Source organism: Tachypleus tridentatus, chromosome 12, assembly GCF_004210375.1.
Source record: "Tachypleus tridentatus isolate NWPU-2018 chromosome 12, ASM421037v1, whole genome shotgun sequence".
In the NCBI taxonomy this organism is placed as follows: domain Eukaryota; kingdom Metazoa; phylum Arthropoda; class Merostomata; order Xiphosura; family Limulidae; genus Tachypleus; species Tachypleus tridentatus.
The window spans coordinates 2,805,614-2,829,007 of NC_134836.1; the positions used below are offsets into that span (position 1 = coordinate 2,805,614).

General features: G+C 33.8%; 1 protein-coding gene and 1 pseudogene across 10 annotated transcripts in view; both read right to left on the minus strand.

Annotated features, from left to right (window-relative positions):
* LOC143235109 (serine/threonine-protein phosphatase CPPED1-like) overlaps positions 1-4,016 on the minus strand; it is a 29,346-nt gene extending 25,330 nt beyond the window's left edge. For 3 of the 9 annotated variants that reach the window (XM_076472935.1, XM_076472930.1, XM_076472938.1), the window contains exons 1-2: positions 3,730-3,781; positions 2,756-2,832 (exon numbers count right to left, since the gene is read on the minus strand). In XM_076472935.1, the coding sequence (XP_076329050.1) occupies positions 2,756-2,832; positions 3,730-3,761 (109 nt within the window). In that variant the 5' untranslated portion in view covers positions 3,762-3,781. Of the gene's footprint in view, positions 1-2,755; positions 2,833-3,201; positions 3,305-3,401; positions 3,477-3,559; positions 3,677-3,729 lie in introns of those variants that run through there. The other 6 variants (XM_076472932.1, XM_076472936.1, XM_076472931.1 and 3 more) reach the window with 6 other exon arrangements.
* A 5,739-nt stretch (positions 4,017-9,755) lies between these two features.
* LOC143235111 (serine/threonine-protein phosphatase CPPED1-like) overlaps positions 9,756-23,394 on the minus strand; it is a 31,266-nt pseudogene continuing 17,627 nt past the window's right edge. Inside the window, exons 5-6 of the transcript XR_013018921.1 lie at positions 20,696-20,870; positions 9,756-14,482 (exon numbers count right to left, since the gene is read on the minus strand). The product of XR_013018921.1 is annotated as a serine/threonine-protein phosphatase CPPED1-like (transcript). The remainder of the gene's footprint in view (positions 14,483-20,695; positions 20,871-23,394) is intronic.

The following is a 23,394-nucleotide window of genomic DNA, read 5'->3' on the forward strand; positions in this document are numbered from 1 at the left end:
ATTTGAAAATGTTCATGCAAATCTACACAAAGTTCTCTCCATAACTTTGAACTGACAGACTAGATGGAAGACAACTAGTACAAAACTTTTGTTTGATTGAACAGTGAAGTTTGATCATCATTTTATACCCCATCCAAGGTCTCAAAGAGCACAACTTTGTGACAATTGTTTACAAACTGTAAACATGCTAACCACTAGGCCATGTTTAATCCCACAGAAAGATTGCCTGAGCATGAAAGCAAATTCTATAATTCCAAATATTAAACAAATAGCTTACCTGGAAAACAGGTTTAATCCAATACTTCCAAAACATTCTACATAAAACAAATATATTACAAAAAGAAACCTGTTTAAATCCATTACTCCAGGCCAACAAACATGTTCATATGAATAATAACCAGTCTGATTGGAAAACCATACATACAAGTACAATGAACACTTCTTTTCTCTCTTTAAAATATTTAGTTTTAAAAATGTAAAATATAACCAAAAATTAAAATTCTCAGCCTGATTTTTAACATCCTAATTTATTGCATTACACAGTATATTAACTTGAGAGATTATATTTGTATTTCTATTAGTCCAAGTCATTTAGATGTGTGTTTTCTTATAACAAAGCCACATCGGCTATCTGCTGAGCCCACCGAGGGGAAGCAAACCCCTGATTTTAGCATTGTAAATCTGTAGACATGCCGCTGTACTAGCGGGGGGCTCCAAGTCATTTGGATACTGGTTTGGTTTCGATGCTAGGTGATATTTTTCTAATAATTAAATACTAGATTCTGTAAGTATGACTTAGGTGTTCACCCCACTCTACTTCTTCAGAATTTCCAACAATCCAAAGTACAAGCAGTACATTTACTTTCAAATTAAAGATTAATTGTACACAGTTGAAGTAGATGGAGTTCAAAATATTTATTAATACATATTGTATAAACACATCTAAAAATGGTCTTATTCACTTTAATGTTCAATGCCAGTTCTTGAGAAAAATTAATAGTTGTTATAAGCACTTATGGAATGGGAATATGTAAAAATAAGCATATTTAAGAGGCATACAGAACAACATACACTTAACAAAGTATACATTGAGAAGTCAAGCATGTGATACCATGAATATCCTATAACATGTTAGCCATGTTTCAATTTACATTAATTGCAATGTTGGCTGAAGTTAATACCATGCTTAGAAATAACCCTTTTTTAAGAACAAATCACAAGAATCAAAACAAAATATTGGTAAGAAAGAAAAAAAATGTTTACCATAAGAGTTTCCAAGAACATATTTTAAAAACCTAGCAGCAGATACAAAGCCTCAGTCCGACTACCATGTAAAGTGTACCATATAACTGAAGAAAATTATAAGGAAAGAATTTTGTTCAGAAAAGGAATATTACCATACACGTTTAATATAAAAAGATAATATAACAGTATAAAGGTTAATGAATTTAAACCTCAATTTTCAGACCTACAGCCACATGAACAAACCCAGTATAATTTCTTATAGAATACCAGTAGCTCAACCAACATGGATTCACTAGGCCAACCTGCAAGTATTGCATAAATAAAATATTCTAATCATGCAGTTGAAAAAATAAAATTATCTTAACTGAAACCTAACCTGTATTTTACAAATCTTAACTTTGTGAATTTTCATTCTGTTATCTTAAAAACAAAGCACAAAAAAAAACAAGACATCCTATTGATCCCTCATGTAAGCAGGTTTCTATTTTATACTTTATCATCCCTTACTTCTTGCACAGGACAAACAATATTTCATATACTGTTACTGCATTCAAAACAGTTGCCATACTTTCTAAACTTGATTCCTGATAACAATATTAAATCACTCTTATGTTATTCCTGGTGTAAAATAAAATGAGTTATTTAAACCACTAAATACATCAGTATTCAAACTCCAATTTTTTTTGTCAAAATCATTTCACATCTCCAATACATCAAACTTTAAACAAATTAAAGCATTTACAAAGCAATATTTCTAATGTTAATTATCAGTTCCTGAAAAATGAATGCAACATGGTAACAACAACAAAAAACAATCTCATAGCTACAAGACATGAATTATGCATACATCAAACATTACAACATTAATAAATATGTAACTAAATGAGTAATTTCAAACCTCAAATTTACATCACAATCTGTGTTAATAGATATCAGATGAACTTTAAATTAAGTGCAGACTGTCACATTCCATAATAACTGGCAAGCAAAAAACAGTGTTCTAAAGGACACTTGACATAACTTACAAGACTAATTTGCCATAAAAATACTAATAAAATGAAAATTAAATCTTGCAGTTAGATATACTTAAGGAGTTACATAAATTACTTGTTCAGGAGGCATACAACACAGACTCAGTTCTTAATTTGTTTTTAATAAACTACTACAATGAGGAGAGTGCTTATTTCAAAATTTCGTATAAATTAATATTTCAACACTATTTTTTATTATAACAAAACTAATAAAAATAATCTATTATTACGTATTTTGTTTAAAATATAAACAAAAGTTACTCTTATTACTTGATATTAGTCTTATACTGTTAGTTTTTTTAGCTGCAACAAGACACTGCACATGACATTAAAAGCAATAAATGTTAACTACTTTCTTTGAATCCATAACTTACAAGAATAGGTTATTTAAACACATTATTTTATAAAAACTTAAGACTACAATTGTTTACTGAAAGTAAAACAACTGAATGAACTTAAAGTCCTAAAATCAAACACACCTTTTTCAAATCCTGTCAAAAGTCTGTTCTTGGTGAAGATTTGGAAACTTCTATTGTCAAATGCCATTCTGCTTTTACTATAAAACATACATTTAAATTACATAAGTATTTAAAACTGAGTTCATATATTAGTGTTATATGTTTCTCACTTCCACTGATATACATTATCAAACAGTTCTTCTAATAATCCAATACTGTAATAAAAAAAAATACTTATTTCTCATAATAGATAAACATAAGGTATTGTGTCTCTATACACCCAACCTCAACAAAAAAAATTAAACCATCTCTTATTTTTCATTTTTAGATTTAGTAGAAGTAACTCTTTCAAATTCTTACAGAATCTTCAAAAAAACTCTAAAAAAAACATTTATATTAAGTTCTATTAATGAACATTTGAACAAGATCAGAATTTCAACAATGACCTCTAAGAAGTTAACTCACACAAAACTTTATAAAATGAATGACGACATCACATGATACTTCCACATATACCTAACATATACAATGACTAACAAGACACTAAAATATTAAGCCTAAACTTGGACCTAAAGGTCTGAGTACAAAAACTAAAACAGTCTCACTCTAGCAATAGGCAAACAGTCCTCTATTTTTCTTGTTTATTTTTAACTAAAAATTCCTTAACCTGAGATTTTTTTCGCCTTTTGAATTTTCTGCTATATATCAGTGTACCTGAACAAATTCTAAACAAAGCGTATAAAAATGAGGTATAAAATAAAATTAAAATTGCACCAATACGCTTTATGATTTATATTTAGTTTAGTAATGTAGATACACTATTACTTAATCATCCCGGTTGCGGCTTTTGCAATAAGTATACTAAACTGTTGTGATTACGATATGCATAATAGTACTACATACTAAGTAATTTCTACTACTAGTACTGCTTAATAAGTACTACATAACTAATAATCAAACTCATAGTACAATATTAATACCACCCTATCACTTACTACAGTAAGCAACGACACACATCTACCAACATACCTCAAAACGAAGTTAAAAGGTTAATCATCCACTCACAATGTGCCTTTTATAAGAAAGAGGCACCCAGAAACACGTGTTCTATTCTGCAAATAAATTTCATTTACATCGATAACACCTTCATTGTTTTTGAACGGAAACGTATTGATTTGGCTAACTGCGAGCGACTATAACTTTCGCAAAGTTTTAATCGTCTTCAACACATACCTTTATTTAGAACCAAACACATTTTATTAAAAAACAAACGCCCTCAGGGCACAGCGGAATGTTTGCGGACTCCCACCACTAAAAAGCGGGTTTTGATACCCGTGATGGGCAGAACACAGGTAGCCCATTGTGCAGTTTTGTGCTTAATTCTAAACAATAAAAAATAAACGAGTGCAATACAAAAGAGAATTATGGCAACTTTTGTTTTTTGTATGTCAAACTGATAAGGACGGAGGTAAAACTTTATTGAAAACTTTTAATAAGATAAATGCATTTCCACTGTTAAATGAAAAACTGTAAGAAAAATAAAAATGAAGCACCTTACATTAAAAAAATTAATATAATGAAGTTAAAACAATTACAATACTTTCTTTTCACAACAGGCTCGACATGGCCAAGTGTGTTGAGGCATCTGACTCGTAATCCGAGGGTCACGGGTTCGAATCCCGGTCACACCAAACATGCTCGCCCTTTCAGCCGTGAGGGCGTTATAATGTGATCGGTCAATCCCACTATTCGTTGGTAAAAGAGTAGCCCAAGAGTTGGCGGTGGGTGGCGATGACTAGCTGCCTTCCCTCTAGTCTTACACTGCTAAATTAGGGACGGCTAGCGCAAATAGCCCTCGAGTAGCTTTGCGCGAAAAACAAAGCAAACTTTCCTTTTTACAAATATTATACTCTGATGTGATCAAGATAAAATTAAATCTGCATTTCTTTATCATATTTAAAAAGTAACGCTCAAACCAGTAATACAAAATATAAAGTTAAATAATATTAAATACTATGAAGTTTCTATATTAAAATGAAAGATCTAAACTGTGTGTTTTTCTTATAGCAAAGCCACATAGGGCTATCTGCTCACCCCACCGGGGGGAATTGAACCCCTGATTTTAGCGTTGTAAATCCGAAGACATACAGCCGTACTAGCAGGGGCCGAAAGGTCTACAGTTACACTTGAAACTCAAGTAACAAAAAAGATCCAAAAATATTTCTCACAGAAGCAAGCCCGACTTTATGAGTATATGAACATGATACGTAATTCAACCTTCTTGCAAAAATGTTGTATTTATTCTTTATTCTGTTTCGCGTAACATGTAATCAAAGACACTATTAAACTGATTTTATTCTAGCTACCCTTTTTTTTCTCAAGTTGATAATATCTGTTCTGCTCGGGGTAAATATTGCTGCAATACTGTAACTTCTACAAGACCAACGACAGCAGTATCCTCCGATGGTCCCTCAGGTGGTATCCAGATATTATGGTTTCTCCTACACTGTAATCATTATTAATGATCAGTCATGTTGGTAGTGCTAACCTCTCTTGGTAAATATGATATTTTTTGCAAAGTAAGTAATGTTAAATTTAAAAACTGTTTCTAATTCCATGCAAAACTACACAAGAGATATCTCCACTAGAGGGAAAGCAGATACTCATTACTACCTGCCTTCAGCTCTTTTGGTATTCTTTTAGCAAGGAATAGTGGGATTGAGTGCGGAAAGAGCGAGCATGTTTGGTGGGATGGGGATTTGAACTTGCGTCTATCAAATTGAAAGTTGAGCGCCTTATCTTTCCTCTTCCTGTGCCCCAGTTCACCTGAATGCTTGGTCTTGGCCGCGGTATTTTAAAACCATGAACATGATCTGCTCCTTCACCTTCGCTAGAGGCATTGTAAAAAGCTTCACTCTCTCTGCCTTCATGTATGGAGCTATTATAAAGGTTCCCACCAATGATGCTAAAATTCATGCACTATTGCGCATGGTAGTAGGGGAAGAAGTTATCAACACTGTTGCTGGTAAGGATAGAACCAGTGCAACTACAATGATGACTGCTACTTGAATGTTTGATTCTATGGTAGAGCTGGATAAGTTGAGCAAACTATTGACATTTTAGAACATGTATTCCACCAATTTTTAAAGTTTTTTTTTTTTAATTGAATGAGAGATAAACCACATATGGAATATCGACTAGCTTTAATAGCACAACACTCACCAATAAGCACATGACTACGTTACAGTTATTCTCTTTCAGCTCCTTTGGCTTATACCTGGCTCTTTTTATTCAAGCTCTTTTTACTCTCATAGGCTAGTAACATTCAGTCTGAAATAGAGATTACTATCGAAACATTTGGTATTGTCGATTTGGTTATGTAGATGGTACACTAAGTGTGAGGCAAGTAGTAATGTCTTGTAAAAAAAAGACATTCTCAAGATGGCTGGTATAGGTATTAACACTTTAATTAAATTTATTTTAGTTTAGTTTAGTTAAAGTGCTAATACCCATACTAGCCGTCTTGAGAATACATTTTTACTTTAAGCGGGTTTCTCGTCATCACAAATGTCTTGTAAAGCTCCGGAGCATGTTTGGTGCGACGGGGATTCGATCCCACAACCCTCGGATTACGAGTCGAACGCCTTAACCCACCTGGCCATGCCGGGCCGTTTCAACATTTGTATTTTTCTTTCAGTTCACTTTGGACATGTAAACAGTGAAGCAGCTCAAAATTTCTCTGTGTTGGTATTTGGGCAATTTGTATTTGGAAATACCCACGAAGGTCAGGTGCACTAGGCAACTCAAGTGATTGTTTGTTTGTTTTAATTTAGCGCAAAGCTACCCAAGGACTATCTGCGCTAGCAGTCACTAATTTAGCACTGTAAGACTAGAGGGAGGCAGCTAGTCATCACCACCCACCGCCAACTCTTTTACCAACGAATAGTGGGATTGACCGAACATTATAACGCCCCCACGGCTGAAATGGCGAGCATGTTTGGTGCGACGGGGATTCGAACCTGTGATCTTCGGATTACGGATCGAACGCCTTAACCTACCTGGCCATGCCGTGCCCATTTCAACTTTTACCTTGGCGCACACGAGACTCAGTATTACTAACTGGGCGTAAGGTGTGCTCTCTGTCAGAGATAGTAGCCATTATATCACTCAGGACGTTTTGAAAGACGTAACTTCATTTCTGTCAGCGAATCGTGTTATGGGCAAAGGTAAGGGATCTCGAATATCATTCGAAAAAAAAGGCAAAGTATGGCTTGGTTTTATTTTATTTAGTTGGCCACAAAAACTGTGTGGGGGAAGGTGACGTGTTTTCAAAAGGTTACCCTCCCCAAATTTTCTTGTCTTTGTTCAGTTTATAGATATAATTAACTTCTCCACTTTAAGTACCAAAATAATTTGCCAGGAGGAAAGATTTCAATTGCTTTATGTGGTGTTCTAGCACATACCCATCATAAATCAGCTATAGTATAAAACTATTATGAGAATTTTTGTTCATTAAAAATTAAAATTTAAGTCTGTTTGATATACTGAATAGTGTTTGTTTTATACTAAATCCCTGGAAGATAGACCCATCTGACTTTCCTAGCATAAGTCAGATTAAAGTCTTAAACAAATTACTTTACCACTGGTGGTAGTGTGAAGTGTGTTCAAGTAACTCAGATATCACATATCTTCCCTGTTCTAATGTTTGGTTGAACAACAATTGAACCTATTAACCATGTCTGAATGCTTTACATATTGAGTTGCGGCTACGTGATTTGCTGTTTGGCTATTTGTGTTCAAGAAAGGGTGTAGTTAATAAAGTAGCCACTGAGTGTGAGATAACAAATTGTTTGGTAACACCAAAGATATTTATTCTTTTTCACAATACACTTTTAATATACTTTGACTGTTTATTCTTAACTGATGTAAATGTTTTTTTGCAGTTTTCAAATAATCCAAGTTTTTGTTTTAATATTGCCATTATTCACATTTGGAAAATATAACAGCATTGTTTCTGCAGACTTTCTGCTGCCTTTACTAATAATCTATTGATTATATATCTTCAAAGATTTCTGTTGTATAATACATTAGGGAAATATAAATTTTAGGGCCTTCTCTGATGTATTACATCAGGAGGAATTTTTGAATATCAGTGTTACCAAGTTAATAGAACTTGTCTCAAGTAATAACTTAGTAGTTTCCAAAGAAGAAGACATATATATGAAGCTGTCTTGTTGTGGCTTAATCATTGTCTGGATGAAAGGGGAAAACATTTTGAAAAGGTAGATACTTTAAGTTCCTTTTGACAGACTTGTATGGAAAAATAATATTCATTAAAATTAGTCATTACACACAGAAATAGCCAATATAATACTGCCAGTCTGAAGAAAATAAAGTAGATCTGTTATTTGGACATATTTTTATGTAAATTGCATTTCAAACTGTTATTTTATTTTGTTACCAGGAAGTCACACCTTGTACATGGCTAGAGGAGTGTCATGATGGAGCTTTGAGTTGTACTGTATGAAAGTATGATCCAGTGTGTAACCAGTGGATGGAAGTAGAGTCAATGAATCAACATAGATCTGAATTAGGTACTCGCATACCTTTACAGAAGACCTTTCAGTGCTTCTAAAATGTGCTGAACATTTCTGTCGAAGCTGATAGCTCTTGCTAAATAGTACTGTTTGTTCAGAAGTGAATGAAAATTTTGAAACTCTCATGAATGTGAACTATTTGCAAATAGTTGGTTTTACAGCAAATACATTTTGGTATTTTAATAGATATTGGTACAATGAATACGTTTGAATATCAATATTAAAATCTGTCTGATCTGTAAAAAGTGGTTTTTGAACACATTTTTTATGTGCTGTTTTTTGTAACAAACACATTTTGGAGTTTAAAATTAAGAGTCTGATTATGGCATTTCTTAAAATTAATATTCTGAAAATGATAAAGAAGGGTGTAAGTCTCATATGTTGCAGATATCTTTCTTTGTTGTTGTTGGAAAATGCAATTTATTTTGTTTCTTCATTAAAGTTTGTTTCAAATAAAAGTGGCAATGGCTTTGTTAATATCAATTGAAGTTTTCTTTTAGAAATGTTTTAATTGAACAAAACCTTTGAAATCACATTTTAATGTACTGAACTCATGTATTGCTATCTAATAAATAATGAATTTATTGGAAAATCGAAAGAAGTGTATACCTTAATTTAAATGTATAAGAAAAGTGCTTAGTGAATATAAATTTCTTCAGCTATATGCTAGCCATCAAGTGTGCGACTTGTAACAAAACATGTCAACCGAGGACTAGAGTTTTAATCAACGTTGACTCTTCTCAGTTCAACCATCAGAAACATATGGAACTCTTTAGAAAATGATTTATGTTTGGTTAGGGAGCTATTCAAGTAAAAGTTTTAATGTTTCAGCCATTTAATTTCAAAAGATGTTTATGACCAGTTTGCCAGAAATACAGTAATAGTACTAGAGTGAACTGTTACTCTTTATAGCAACAAATATTAATAGCTAGGTAGTAATTCATACAATTGTTTTAGGTTTAGCAGTTTTGGATGGACACATGTATGCTGTTGGTGGTTGGGAACGGGAAACTAGGTTATCCAGTGTAGAATGTTATGACTTCATACAAGATAAGTGGAGGTTTGTGGCTTCTATGGCAGTTGCATTAACAAGCCCAGCAGCGACATCACTTAAAGGTTTATTGTACGTAGCAGGTAGGTGCACACATTAGTAGCTTTGATTATAGTAACAGTGATTACAGCAAGAAGGTCAGAGTGTGTTCTCTACATAAAATACAGTGATAAAAGTTTAGTGGAAATTGTATGTGGAAAAAAGTTTGATTTCCTTTGATAGCTGGTAATACTGATAAATGTGGAAGATATTTTGGTTGTGTTTATTTTACTAGTGTAACTTGACATAATGAACACTGTATACTCACAAATTATTTTTAGTGTATTATATATGTATTTCAATGATGAAGATACCCAAAGGAGGAATCCATGCATTTTTGTCATTGAAGTTTTTATCTTTTAATTTTGTTGCATACACCTTATTATCAGTGTATAATTACTGGATTAACATTAAAAAACAATAATCTACAAATCCACACAACATCAGATAATTCTTTACAAGAAAATTTTTCATTTGTCAAAAACAGAAGAATTTTATCCAAACACTCAACAAAACGTTTAAGGACAGAACCTCTACCCAGCCAATGAACATTGTCACACATAAGTAGTCCTGTGAACATTGAATTCTCCTGTCTCAGTAAATTCTAAAATAAACTTTTTTTTCAAAACATGCACAGAAATTAAATTAACTACCTTGAATACAATTTCCATAACATTTTTCAAGCTCCTTATGGCCAGCTTTTGCACATAAAAGCTCCTCATGTATAATACAATGAAAGCCTTCAAGTAGAGGTTCAAGATATTTTGAAAACAGATTTACAAAACTTGCTTCTTTACCTATCATGCTGGGAGCACCATTAGTTGTCAAGGAAGCTATTTTTGAAACATCAACCTGTCAACTGGATAATTCATTTACTTTAGCCCCTGTGGTATGCTTAGGTAACATTACCAAGTTAACCCCAGTTCTTTGCAGATTTCATCACCTGTAAAAAATCAAGGAATAATGGCTATCCTAGCTGATGATGTAACATCAGTGCTCTCATTAAGACAGATGGTAAAGAATTTACATGAACCCATATCTTTTGTTAGCTATTCTGCTATGCTTGTTTCCGTCTTTAATATTCTATCTTTTACTGTGCTTCTGCTCACTGGCAATTCCTCAATGCACTGAATAACTTTTTTACTTTTTCTAGGAAAACCATCAAAAAGGAAGGGAGCACATTCTGGCCATGATTCTTTAATACACTCCCCATCACTAAGTGGTTTTCCATATTGAACAATAATCTTTGAAATCTCAAAACTATCAGTTACTAAGTTTGAACTATCTGAAACAAATTTCTTCAAAACATTTGACTGCATGTTGTTGTTGCTAACTTCTTGAGAAATGTGTTCTTTTTGTTCTTGCTCACTCTTATCACAAACCCATTTATGAACAGTTTCATAATGCTGCTTTACAGAGGAAGTCCTGCACACTACTGTTTCAGAACATAAGATGCATAATGCTTTATCACCCTTTTTGATCATGTCAAATCTTTTATTCCACGATTCTTGAAAATCTCTGCTGCTGCTCCTTCTATTTGAATGTTTTTGTTTCTTTGCTGGTTGAGCTGACATTCTGACAAGCCCAAAAGAGTAAATACAATTTAAAAATGTCTCATCTATTAACTTAAATATGATAATTTAACTCATTGTAACATAACAGCAGGAAAAAATTAATGACACAGATTGAATCTGAAGTGTTAAATTTAGCCTTGCACCCACCACTATACTGGTACAGATATGTTGATACAATAGCTGGATTCACATCTACAGAACACAAACTTTTTTCAACCATGTTAACATGATACACCCCAACATTAAGTTCACCTGTGAACAGGAAAAACTAACTAAATAGCATTTCTCAACCTTAAGATCACAAGAATCAATACTAAATTCAAAACAGAAATCTACTGGTCTATACATTCCATGGAACTCAGCAAATGAAGCAAAACAAAAACCAAACATGTTAAACCATATAAACATAGCCACAAAACTATGCTCATCTGATAAAATCAACAAAATTCCTTCAAAAATGATTGAAAAATTATATTCGCACACCTAGATCAATAACACAATCAACAATAAATAAATAGTAATAAATCCCAAGAAATAACAAACTACAAAACCTTACACTGCTGCATACCATATGTTCCCAACATCAGCAAAAAAATAACCAACATTTGAAAAAACTTCAAACATAACATTCCAGTAAATACCAAATTTATTCAAAAACTAAGTACAAAACTAAAAGTTCATACTATGTAAAAACTACACTGACAAACACAACATCAACATAATGCAACAACTGCCACGACTTCTATATTGGAGAAACAAGCAGAAAAATGGAAACCAGATTCAAAGAACTTAAAAAAATACCTTCACGTGTTTGTTAACACTACAAACCAAATAAACAACATAATCATAGAAAACACTCAGATGCTAAGGAGGGAAACAAATGTAAACAAAGCACATCAAAGCCCTACTTATACAACAACGAAATCCAAACTTAAACCAATATAAAAAAAACACCCTTGTTACTATACTAATTACTAAAATAACATCCAACTGTATTGCCCCTTAGAATCCCGTACCCATTTACACTCTCGTCCCTAAGACAAGTGCTCAGCAACGGTCAGTTGCAAAATCTTTATTAACCTGAAGATGACCTAAGAAGATAGAAACATTGTTCTGTACTTTATTTTAATGAAAGTGCTAATATTCATACCAGCAGTCTTGAGAATACATTTTAAATTCAATTTCTCAATGTATAAAAGCAGATAAATCCACTGTTAGGTCCCCTGCACCTAAAGCCTGAGAAGAAAAGCTGATCATTGGTGTGGTAACATTAACTTCAAAATTCACTGTACAGAAAAGGTTCACCAAAGTCAAGTGCAGAAATAAAGCAACTAAATTAAGTTATAAAGACTAATATAGAAACTGAATGAAAGCAAATTAAGTTAAAAAAAAACCACTTCATAACAAAAACAAAATTTAACACGAAGCATGTTAAAACTCAAATATGTGCTAAACAAAAAGTTATATTTTGGTAAAGGAGAGTTGAGAAAATCACATGCATCATGTGAGGATGTGATGCATAATGATTTGCATGAAAGACAAGTTGGAATATTGCAACCCCAATACAAGAAGCAGAAGGTTTGTGGCATGTGTAAAGAAAATGTTTGCAATACAGAGAGCAGCAATGAATAGAAATACCTATTCTTGTGAGAGGAGGCATGTTATGTATCAGAAGTTTTATCTCACCATATAGTTTTCACAATTTTAGTGTTTTGTACACAATGTACATCTCACCATATAGTTATATTTGTAGTGTGTAATGCACACAAAAATATTTATCCCTGATCACCTAGTTATTTTTCGAATTGTATGTGCAGCATAGATTACACATCTCATTGTATAGTTGTCATATTTTTAGTATGTTATACACACAAGAGTTTACATCTCAACATAAAATTGTAATATTTTTTAATTCTTAAACACACAAAAAGAACACATCTAGCCATAGTTTGTTGCATTTTTTTAGTATTGGACACCTTGCCACATAATTCAGAGTGAAAGAAACAAAGCTTTTTTTAAGTTCGATTTGTGCAGATGACAGAAATTGAAAAGTTTAACATACACTCACTACTTCCAGCTAGTTTTACATAATTTAAGGCTGAGTTTAAATTAATTTATCATTCCTCAATTGCTTCTTATCACTACCCAAGTTTATCATGGAGTCTTTTCTCACCCTTAGATGAGACGGGTATTGGGATGACAAAAATGGATGTATCCAACATTTCTCTACATATATCAATATCAACCTTAGCCTTGTCCTTATCTTCAGTTTGTCAATTCTGTGGTTGTTCACTAATTTCAGGCTCTCAGGTTTGCCTTAGCACTTTGTGTGTTTTGTTGAATAGTCTGGGCTTTTACACATCACCTCTATGTTCTTGGGCTGCAATTTGATTATTATGTGGACAATTGGCTTCTTCTAGTTCATTTTGAAGAGAAGTTGATCAAAAATACTTGGCAGCTTCTTTTTGTGGCACCTCTGGTGGGCTGGTTGGTCAAATTGGAAAAGTCCTTCCTCAAACCCACTTAATATCTTATCCATTTAGGGGTTGTTTATTGACATGAATATCACTCAAGCACTGCCTTCTTTATGATTTAGTTAAATGGAACTGTTGGTTCACCACATCCTCTTAGCTCAGTCACTTACTGCTTGTGTGGTTCTATCACTTTTAGGGATGTGGTCTTCCATAACATCACTGGTCCCCTCTTGGTCATGCTCATATGTGGGCACTTTACAAATAATGGAATCTTGCTTGGGATCCTCTTTACACCCACATTTCCTTTCCTCCTTCACTGCAAGATGATCTACATTGGTGGTTAAACATCTTTTAATGGACACATTCCTTCAGAGGTGGGTGCATAGGTCAGTCATCAGGAAGTGTCGGACTATTGTTTTTACCATGCTCTTGTTTTCCTTCTGAATTCATTGCCCTCCTAGGTATCCTGTCCTTCTGAAATGTGGTTTGATTGGCCTATTATTCCCTATATTCTTTCTCGTAGCCTTTGTTCCACTTGTCCTTCCATGAGATCTGACACTTTACTTTTTCTCTTGCTTCACCTATTCATCATCCAATGAAAACATTATGCAATCTGGCATATGGACCACTTAAAGTATATTCATCTCCCACTATTTCCATTATACATATACACTTTTTTAATATCAGTAACAATATGCAGCAGTAATTTTCATATTAATTGAAAATTTATTTAGAATTAAGTGTATTAATCTGATAATATAATATTCAAATGTCTTTGGTACACCCTATGACACTGCAAGAAGTCTATAGACTGGCAAGATTGATTTCAGTAGGTAAATCCTCAAGAGCATAATAATCATGTTTAATTGTCTCCTGAAAAACTCAAACAATTCTCATTCCAGATTTATCTGTTCCCAACTGTGCTCCAACAGCTGAAGTGGTCACCACTTCTAAGTTTTCATAAGATCCTCCTGCATTTCGATGATAATGGCCACAAAAGATAATTTTTACACCTATTAAAATAATTAATTAGTATCTGAGTGTGCACTATAGTAACTTCTTGCAGTTTTATACTTCAAACAGTTTATAATATATAATGAATAAAAAGAATAACATGATGTTTTCTATCAACATTTATTAGAAAAATTTAACTTAATATAATTATTAACATTAATTATAGATTTATAAACTGGATAAACAAAATTGAAACAAATGAAAGTTAACACTTTCTAATGGTTAAAAAGTATTTCTAACAGTTGCTCACCTTATATATCCCATAGTTATTTTCAAACTTCATTTGGCCTCTAGGCATTGATAAACTTTTTAAAACTACACTGGTCTTTTATACCCTTATGTTTTTTGCATCATTGCAGCAACACATGCTAATCATGTGACCACCATCCATCAGCCACACTGTGCCTTCTATATTAGTGCAGGTAATTCCCTCCACCCTCGCAACACAGTTTTTACTTTTGAGAAATGAGTAAGCACACATAAGTACCTACTGGAAATAGATTTTCAATGTTAGAAAATGTTAACTTCTAAAATGGAACAACCTCATCTCCCCCATAGCAAAATTCCAACATTGGAAAGGTGAGGGGAGGAAGGGGGGAGTAGGTGTGCCACAATTAAAATATGAGGCACACCTGTGGGGTATAGCACTACTTCCGCAATAAAGATAAGATACATAGGGTGAAAATTAACAGAATGCATAGCCAAGTGAAGTTCATACAGGTAAAAACATCTTGGGAAAGCCCCTCGGTATATAATGGATTATGTCAAGATGGGTTCATCTGGACAGAAAACATGCAGAGAAAGCATCATGGATTGATATCAAGATAACCAAGTGAGGTCCACCCAAGCAAAAATATATCAGGGAGTTCCCTTAGCATATATTAGATTGTGTCAAGTGAGGTCCATCTGGGCAGAAAATATCTAGTGGAAGCATCTTGCTTAAAAGATGGCAAGCCATATTGTGTGTATAATTTGCAGCATAACAATAACAACCTTCTTCTCATCAAGTGAGTACACATGGCCATGAGATAGTATTATTGCACAAAACTCACTCATAAGGAAACCTCCATGATTTACTACTCCAGCAACTAAGAACCAGATGTGGTAAGTACACCTGTATTCCACTACAAGACTGAGGGGAGGCCTGGAAAAATAACTCACCAGAGACAGTACAATGAGTGTCTGCATTTCCCTAATTTGAAAAGCAAAAAGACACAGATTGTAAGAATCATGGGTCTTTAAGAATGGGCAAAAATCCCCTATCTGCTTTACTTAGAAAGTCCATGAATGATAGTCTTCAGGATATGGGTATATATATATAAAGTTATATACAGATACCTCACTGTAAAATCATTCAGTAGGCATACTGAAACACCCCATTTCTACAGCAAGCATTGGCAAAATATACAAATCTAGTGCTAAGATATAAAAATCAGGTGGAATCTTGATATATGTATGAGCAACAATAAAAGAGAGCAAGAAAATAAAAAAGAAGACTCACACAAACCATAGGCAAATGTGTGTGTAGAACTATTACAGGAGGAATATAATACCTTTCTAAAGAAGACACAGCAAAATGGTGCAGAGAAAGAAATGGAAAAACCTTAACGAGCTTTCTACATATTGTCCTGAAGAATCCCCTCCAAAAAAAAAAGACAGAGTTAGATGATGGTTTGTGTATGAAGAAACATGAAAATTGTGACCTGCCAAGTAAACATCCAAATATGCCAGGTGTAGGAGATTGGCAAAGATCAGGAGCAACAGGAATGCCTTGGAATGAGGACAATAAAAGGAGACAATATGAGTCAAACAACAGAACAGGAAATGAACTTGACAAAGAAGATGACCAAAATGAATGGGAATGCAGGCTGGAAAAGAAAGAGAAGAGAAGAAAAGGCAAAACAACCTACCCAGTCAGCTAAAGTAATGCCAGATCTGGATAATAAAAAACATACAAGACATGATGAAGGATGTTGCAAAAAACTGGAAGAACAAAGACTGCATGCCAGGAGGAGGAGGATTGGGTCCTTAAGAGAAATATCTTACAAGAAGCAAATTTCAGAGGGTTCCAGGGAGAACTAGCCAGGAAAAAGAACAATATGGAGATCTCAATTTGGCAGAAGAAAGAAAATATGTCAGATGGACCACAGATGGGGAAGAGAAACCTTCTGAAAGAGTGAGAAAGGAGGGCATTTGACAGGGCAATTCTATAAAGAGCAACAGATGAAACAGACAAACACTTAACAAACAACCAGATGAAAAGCTTGGACAGGTGAAGAACATAAGTACAAAAGAAATAGAAGCATTTAGAAAAAGTCCAAAAACTAAAGCAAGACTAAAGTCTCTGGTAAACAAACAAAGATGAAGGATAAAAGTCAGAGGCTATGAAAGATGCAACACAAGAGGGGTGAGCCCATAAGCTTAGGCACAGAAACTGAAAAAAAAACCAACAGAAGTGTAAGAGTATGGTGACGACGGAATGCAAAATGGCAAACTGCAATGGACAGAGGAGTGAACATCACTGAAAAAAGGGGAAAGGTCTGTTGCTTCATCAAGGACCAGAACAGTGGGAACTATATTGGAGCTGGCCAAACTCAAGGAATTAATAGAACACAAGAAGGATGGGTCTAGATAAGGGAAAAGATTCAGAAAAGGAGGAATCTGAATGGAAGGCAGACATATAGGAGCTAACCCCCTGAACTAAGGGACATAACTGGACAAAGTCACTCTTAAAGAAGGAGGAAAAAAGTCAGATCAGGGACAAGTGAGGAATGGACAGGACAGAGAAAAGGATAAGGAGTGTTGCTCCAGTAAGGGTCAAAGCAGAGGGAGCCACATCTAAGTGGCAAACACAGAATAACCAGCAGAGCACAACAAGATTTGGTCTTGATAAGGGAAAAGACCCAAAAGATAAGTCAAACTGGAGGACAGGAATACAAGTGGAGACTCCTCCAATCTTGACCAAAAGCATTTTCTCCACTGCTGAAAAGTGAGGAACTGAGAAACTAAAATGAAGAAAGTGTGGCATACCACAAACATGCATTGTTATCATTTGAGAATATACCCACAGAAAAATGTGAGGATGAAGAGACCATTCTGTCAAGAAACTAGTGAACAGTTGATGAGATAACAAGGACATTCCAGACCAGATAAAAAACTCAATATTGTTTGTAAAACTTCTGTACATAAATCATTATTTGAAAGAATCACTACTGTAAATTGTGACATTGTTTGTATATTAAAATGTGTGTGTGTGTGTGTATATATATCAATCTTGTTGGCAACTATCATAAATTGAATAGATATAAACATTTATTTAACTTCTCAATCTAAATTACCATTTAACTCAGTTTCAGACTATTCAGTTATGTTTCATAATACACATCAATGTTATTGGCTTAATACACAAAATTCAGAGTTTGATCAGACAGAGATAAGTACTTGCTTCCCCCTTTCTAGGTAATAAAGCCGATGATCGTAGAATTACAGACAAAAAATATTCTTCCTTGCAGTTAAAGAAGAAAAGGATCCCAATGAATTGCCAAGGTACCAGAGTGTGAATATGGAGAGTAGCTTTCTCAACTGATCACCAACACAAAACACACAGGAATTGAGGAAAATGGATGGAGCAAGGGATTGTAAAGGAAGTTCCACTGGTTGAAAAGTATCTAATGAAGGGAATCTTTGTGCATCTGACCTGACCCAAGGGAATGACCACTTCCAAGGAAGACCATGTCAAAAAAGAGAGAGGAAACCTCATGGAAAGAGAGAGAAGAAAAGATGGCAAACATGATTGTCCAGCTAATATTCTAAGCCAAAGTGGAAAAGACTGCATTTGATCAAATAGGGATGTGAAGAGAATCCCCAAATGAATAACATACTGTTGAAGGTTGGTAGAGAACCTCTCCACCAGAAACGAAACCCACCTGAGTAGCTTCTTAAAGAAGGAAGCAGGTGTGAGTGATTATGGAGCTATTATAAAGGTTCCCACCAATGATGCTAAAATTCATGCACTATTAGCATGGTAGTAGGGGAAGAAGTTATCAACACTGTTGCTGGTAAGGATAGAACCAGTGCAACTACAATGATGACTGCTACTTGAATGTTTGATTCTATGGTAGAGCTGGATAAGTTGAGCAAACTATTGACATTTTAGAACATGTATTCCACCAATTTTTAAAGTTTTTTTTAATTGAATGAGAGATAAACCACATATGGAATATCGACTAGCTTTAATAGCACAACACTCACCAATAAGCACATGACTACGTTACAGTTATTCTCTTTCAGCTCCTTTGGCTTATACCTGGCTCTTTTTATTCAAGCTCTTTTTACTCTCATAGGCTAATAACATTCAGTCTGAAATAGAGATTACTATCGAAACATTTGGTATCATCGATTTGGTTATGTAGTTGGTACACTAAGTGTGAGGCAAATAGTAATGTCTTGTAAAAAAAAGACATTTTCAAGATGCCTAGTATAGGTATTAACACTTTAATTAAATTTATTTTAGTTTAGTTTAGTTAAAGTGCTAATACCCATACTAGCCGTCTTGAGAATACATTTTTACTTTAAGCGGGTTTCTCGTCATCACAAATGTCTTGTAAAGCTTCGGAGCATGTTTGGTGCGACGGGGATTCGAACCCACAACCCTCGGATTACGAGTCGAACGCCTTAACCCACCTGGCCATCCCGGGCCGTTTCAACATTTGTATTTTTCTTTCAGTTCACTTTGGACATGTAAACAGTGAAGCAGCTCAAAATTTCTCTGTGTTGAAACCCACCTGAGTAGCTTCTTGAAGAAGGAAGGAGGTGTGAGTGATTAGCTGGGACAGGTGAGCAAAAGCCTGTTGGCCATGAAATGAGAGCCTGAAGACTGATTAAGATAAGGTGATGTGCAAAAGTATACTCTACAAAACACATACAAAGCTAAAGAAAGACAGTCAAGTAAGTATCTACAACAGGAAGGCAAACTCACCTAGAGGAACCAAAGAAAAGAAGACACTGGGGTATAAAAAACCCAATAAAGTGAGAGGTGGGACTCCATGGTGAAGTAAGATGGCTGAATATAGGTATACAGACAGAATAGATCAAGAAATGGACTTTAAACAAAGAAGAATTGGAGTAAACTTCTGGTGCAGTGGGCTCCAAACATTTGATAGTTCTGTTGTGTAGTAGGAAATGAACAGATCAAGCAAGACTATAAGACAAGGAATGATTCCAGTGAGGAGATCTGGAAAGTGAGTAGAGAAGGAAGCAAAATGGAAGCCAAAAATTCTCATAGAAAACCCATAAAAAAGAACAGAAATGTCATGAAATGTAGTCAAAAAGACATAAACTAAAGAAATTGAATAATGTACACAGAATTAATGAACTGAAAAACTTTAAATTATGTAGTCTACAAAAAGACTAAGAGTAACACATCTGCAAAACAAAAAATTGACCTAAAGCATAAAACAATAAGTAACATCTAAAGTTCAAACAAACTAAAAGAATTGATAAGATAAATGACCCATAAACACAACGTAAAAGTTTATTTAAAAACAAACAAACAACAGACAATGAAGACAAAAGAAAACATAACCTGAAAAATACAATGGTAAAAAAGGCATCCAGTTAACAAAAGCAAAGATTGACTTGTGACAGGTTTTATATAATATTCATATCTATGTTTGTTTGGTTCAATATACATTTAGAAATGTATGTAACTTATATTGTTAAATGTGTATTGCCCAAACAATAAAATAACAAGGACATTCCAGACCAGATAAAAAACTCAATATTACAGTGAAGCAAATAATATGGGGTATAAAATGACTGATTCACTTTTAAAAACTTCACCAATCTCTAAAGGGCAAATAAAAGTCAAAACAGTTATAGGGATGTAGAGGTAATACCATTTTGGAAAACCTTTTCCTGATAACATTTATGCAAAATGTACAGAACTGCAAAGAAAAATAGCTTGTGGGAAGATTGAATGTTTTATATGAGAAAAACTAAAAATAACTGATAAATAAAAAAATTCATTTTTTGTATTATATGATTTTTAACTGTATTAATCCACATTTTCTAGGAGTTGTTCAACAGATAACTCAATATTTTCATCCTTTTACACTTAATTTCTTAATCACTCTTAGCTCTTAACAAAATATTATAGTAGCAACAACTTTTTAAACTTCTTATAATGTTATATTGTAAGATTACAAACTTACCTGCCTCTTGAAGTTTCTTTAGCATTTTTATTCTTAAATCTTTATCTATATTGAAATACTCCTTTTCCTCATCAGGTTTAAACAGAAACCATGGAATATGTTGGAATGCCCCTAATTTTGCCAGAGAAAGCTGTTCCTCTAACTATATTTCCTGTTCTCTCGCATTGTCAAGCACCTAAATTAAACAGTGGAGGATTATTTACTACATTAATTTACATAACACTATGTAACAAAATGTTTACTTTTTCTTGTTCCTGGGCAGAAAGTATTATTTCCCAATTGCTTATGCCTAAAGTAAATGGAAAAGACCTATTTTTCTCTTCAAACCTTGCTTTTGTGACCTGGGTAATGAAATTTTCAAATTTACCCATTTTCCAAAACATTCCAGGTTGATTCAGTGCCGAGTAGCTGACAGAAAATTTTCTCGAACTTACAAGAATTTTCTCGAATATTGTAGAACTTATGAGAATTTTCAAGAACCTTTTAGAATTTTCTAGAACTTTCCACAGTAATATATATACATACAGGGGCTCACCACTTCAGTTTAGTTCTAGCTGCCTAAGTGAACACATAGACCAATCTGATTTCATCAGAGATGGCATCAAGAAGCTGCAAGCATTCTCCAGATGGATTCTGCTATGCATGTGGCCAATTTATCAAAACTAAAACGAAAACATATTCTGTGACAGCATCTGCTAAAATGTGTGAAGCCAATAAGGCATATTTCGGCATGCCTGTCAGGGATCAAGACACACCCTGAGCACCTCATTTTACCTGAGAAAAGGTAAAATGCAAGCACTGCAAAAAAATTCTAGAATGTAAGACTGACAATTTTTGCTTGCATGAATAGTAAGATTTTATATCACACAAATATTAGACCTTTTAAAAATAAATATCTTAATTTTTTTAAGTTTCCAATAGTACAGAAAAATATCACAAAAATTTTGCATGAACCTCTTATACATAAGAAGGGGCATAGATTTTTTACACCCAATGGGGGGGATGATTTTTGCAACCGCTTATGTGGACTGTTCAATTTGCAAATTGGTAATCTCTGATTACGTGAACCTGAAAGCTGTAAACATGCAATCACAGAAAAATCTTGTTGCCACGATACTTGCATGTATACTTAGACCTACTGACTGATACTTATGAAATATCGCTTAGATCGAAAAGCTTAGAAGCACGCCTATATTAAAGACGTACATTTCGACTACTGAAAAAGCCTACATCTAGGCCTAATTATGTAATTTGATTGGCAAGAACATGAGAAACACAAGAATAAACATACAATTTGTAGGCCTGTGATGCAATAAAACATTTCAACAGAACAAACTGTTGGGGGGGGGGGATGATTGTATGCACCATATCCCCACCTAAAATAAAGGGGAGGATGTATACCCCCCCAAGATCTATGTGGATGAAATAAATTTGTTCTTCATAATAACAATTTTATTTTGCTCTTTACAGGGTAGTACAGAGAGCCACTTGGAAGGGTCCACCATGCAGAAGTAGCAATTGCTTGAGTGGTCAGTGGGTTCACACCAAATTCTAGAGCTGGCAAGAATGCATCTGCTATCATGTACCCGAACCTTCTATCATCCATTTCCCCAGTGCCACACTGCCCTGAGCTCGCTGTACTTACTCTGCCAGATATGTGAAAGTGATTTACATTACAATCGCAAATCTTGAGAAACTACTCGCTCCGAAACATTTTTGTTCATTTTTGTGTACCTATAGTAAAATTACATGTAAATCTTGATTCATATGTTGTTTTATTCTGACCTTATGTAAATGAAAATGTGCAAATTTGCCCATTTTTACAGAGAAAATAGGTTAATTTCTAAATTTCATTATCCAGGTCACAAAAGCAAAGTTTGAAGGAAATAATGGCCATTTTCTGTACTTTTACAACATAGCAATTAAGAAATAACACACTATCCAGAAACAAAATTTGTGTTATATAGTGTAATAGTTCTATGAGATCAACTTCAAAAGTTGATTGCATAATTAAAAAACCTTTAACTAAACTATAGCAATTTATGGGACAGCTTTTAGAACAGTACAGTAACAATGTGATGAAAAAGTCTCCAAAAATAATATATTGAAAAGTAAAGAAACAATAAGACAATCTACACAAAGTAAGTATTCTTTAGACAAAAAATGTTTTACATTTGTTTAACTCTGTATTTTATTTTGTTTTATTGGTGAATAAATATCTTGATGTTAATTAATAAAGCTTCTGTGCAATTTTGATTTAATAAATAGAAAAGAAGTTGATCAGTATGAAAACAAGAATCAATGTTTTTCAATTTACAAAGGTATAGATCATTTTATCTTTCCATATGGTGTTTTTGGATATACTTTTTATTTCCTGATGTATGCAGAATCAAGAGTGGAATTTCTTGATGACAATAAACATACTTGAATTAAAAATGTATCTCAGAATGACTGGTATGGATATTAACACTTTTATTAATGAAGCAGAGAACAACGTTTCAACCTTCCTAGGTCATCCTCAGGTTAACAAACAGTTTGAAACTGACTGCTGCTGGGCACATCTTACGGTTGAGAGTATAAATGAGTAGAGGTTTGTAAAGGGCATTGCAATTAGATGTTAGGTTATTAATTGGTATAAGTATAAAGGTATTCTAAAATAAAACCAATATGAAAGGAACACCTTTATACCTATAGTTATT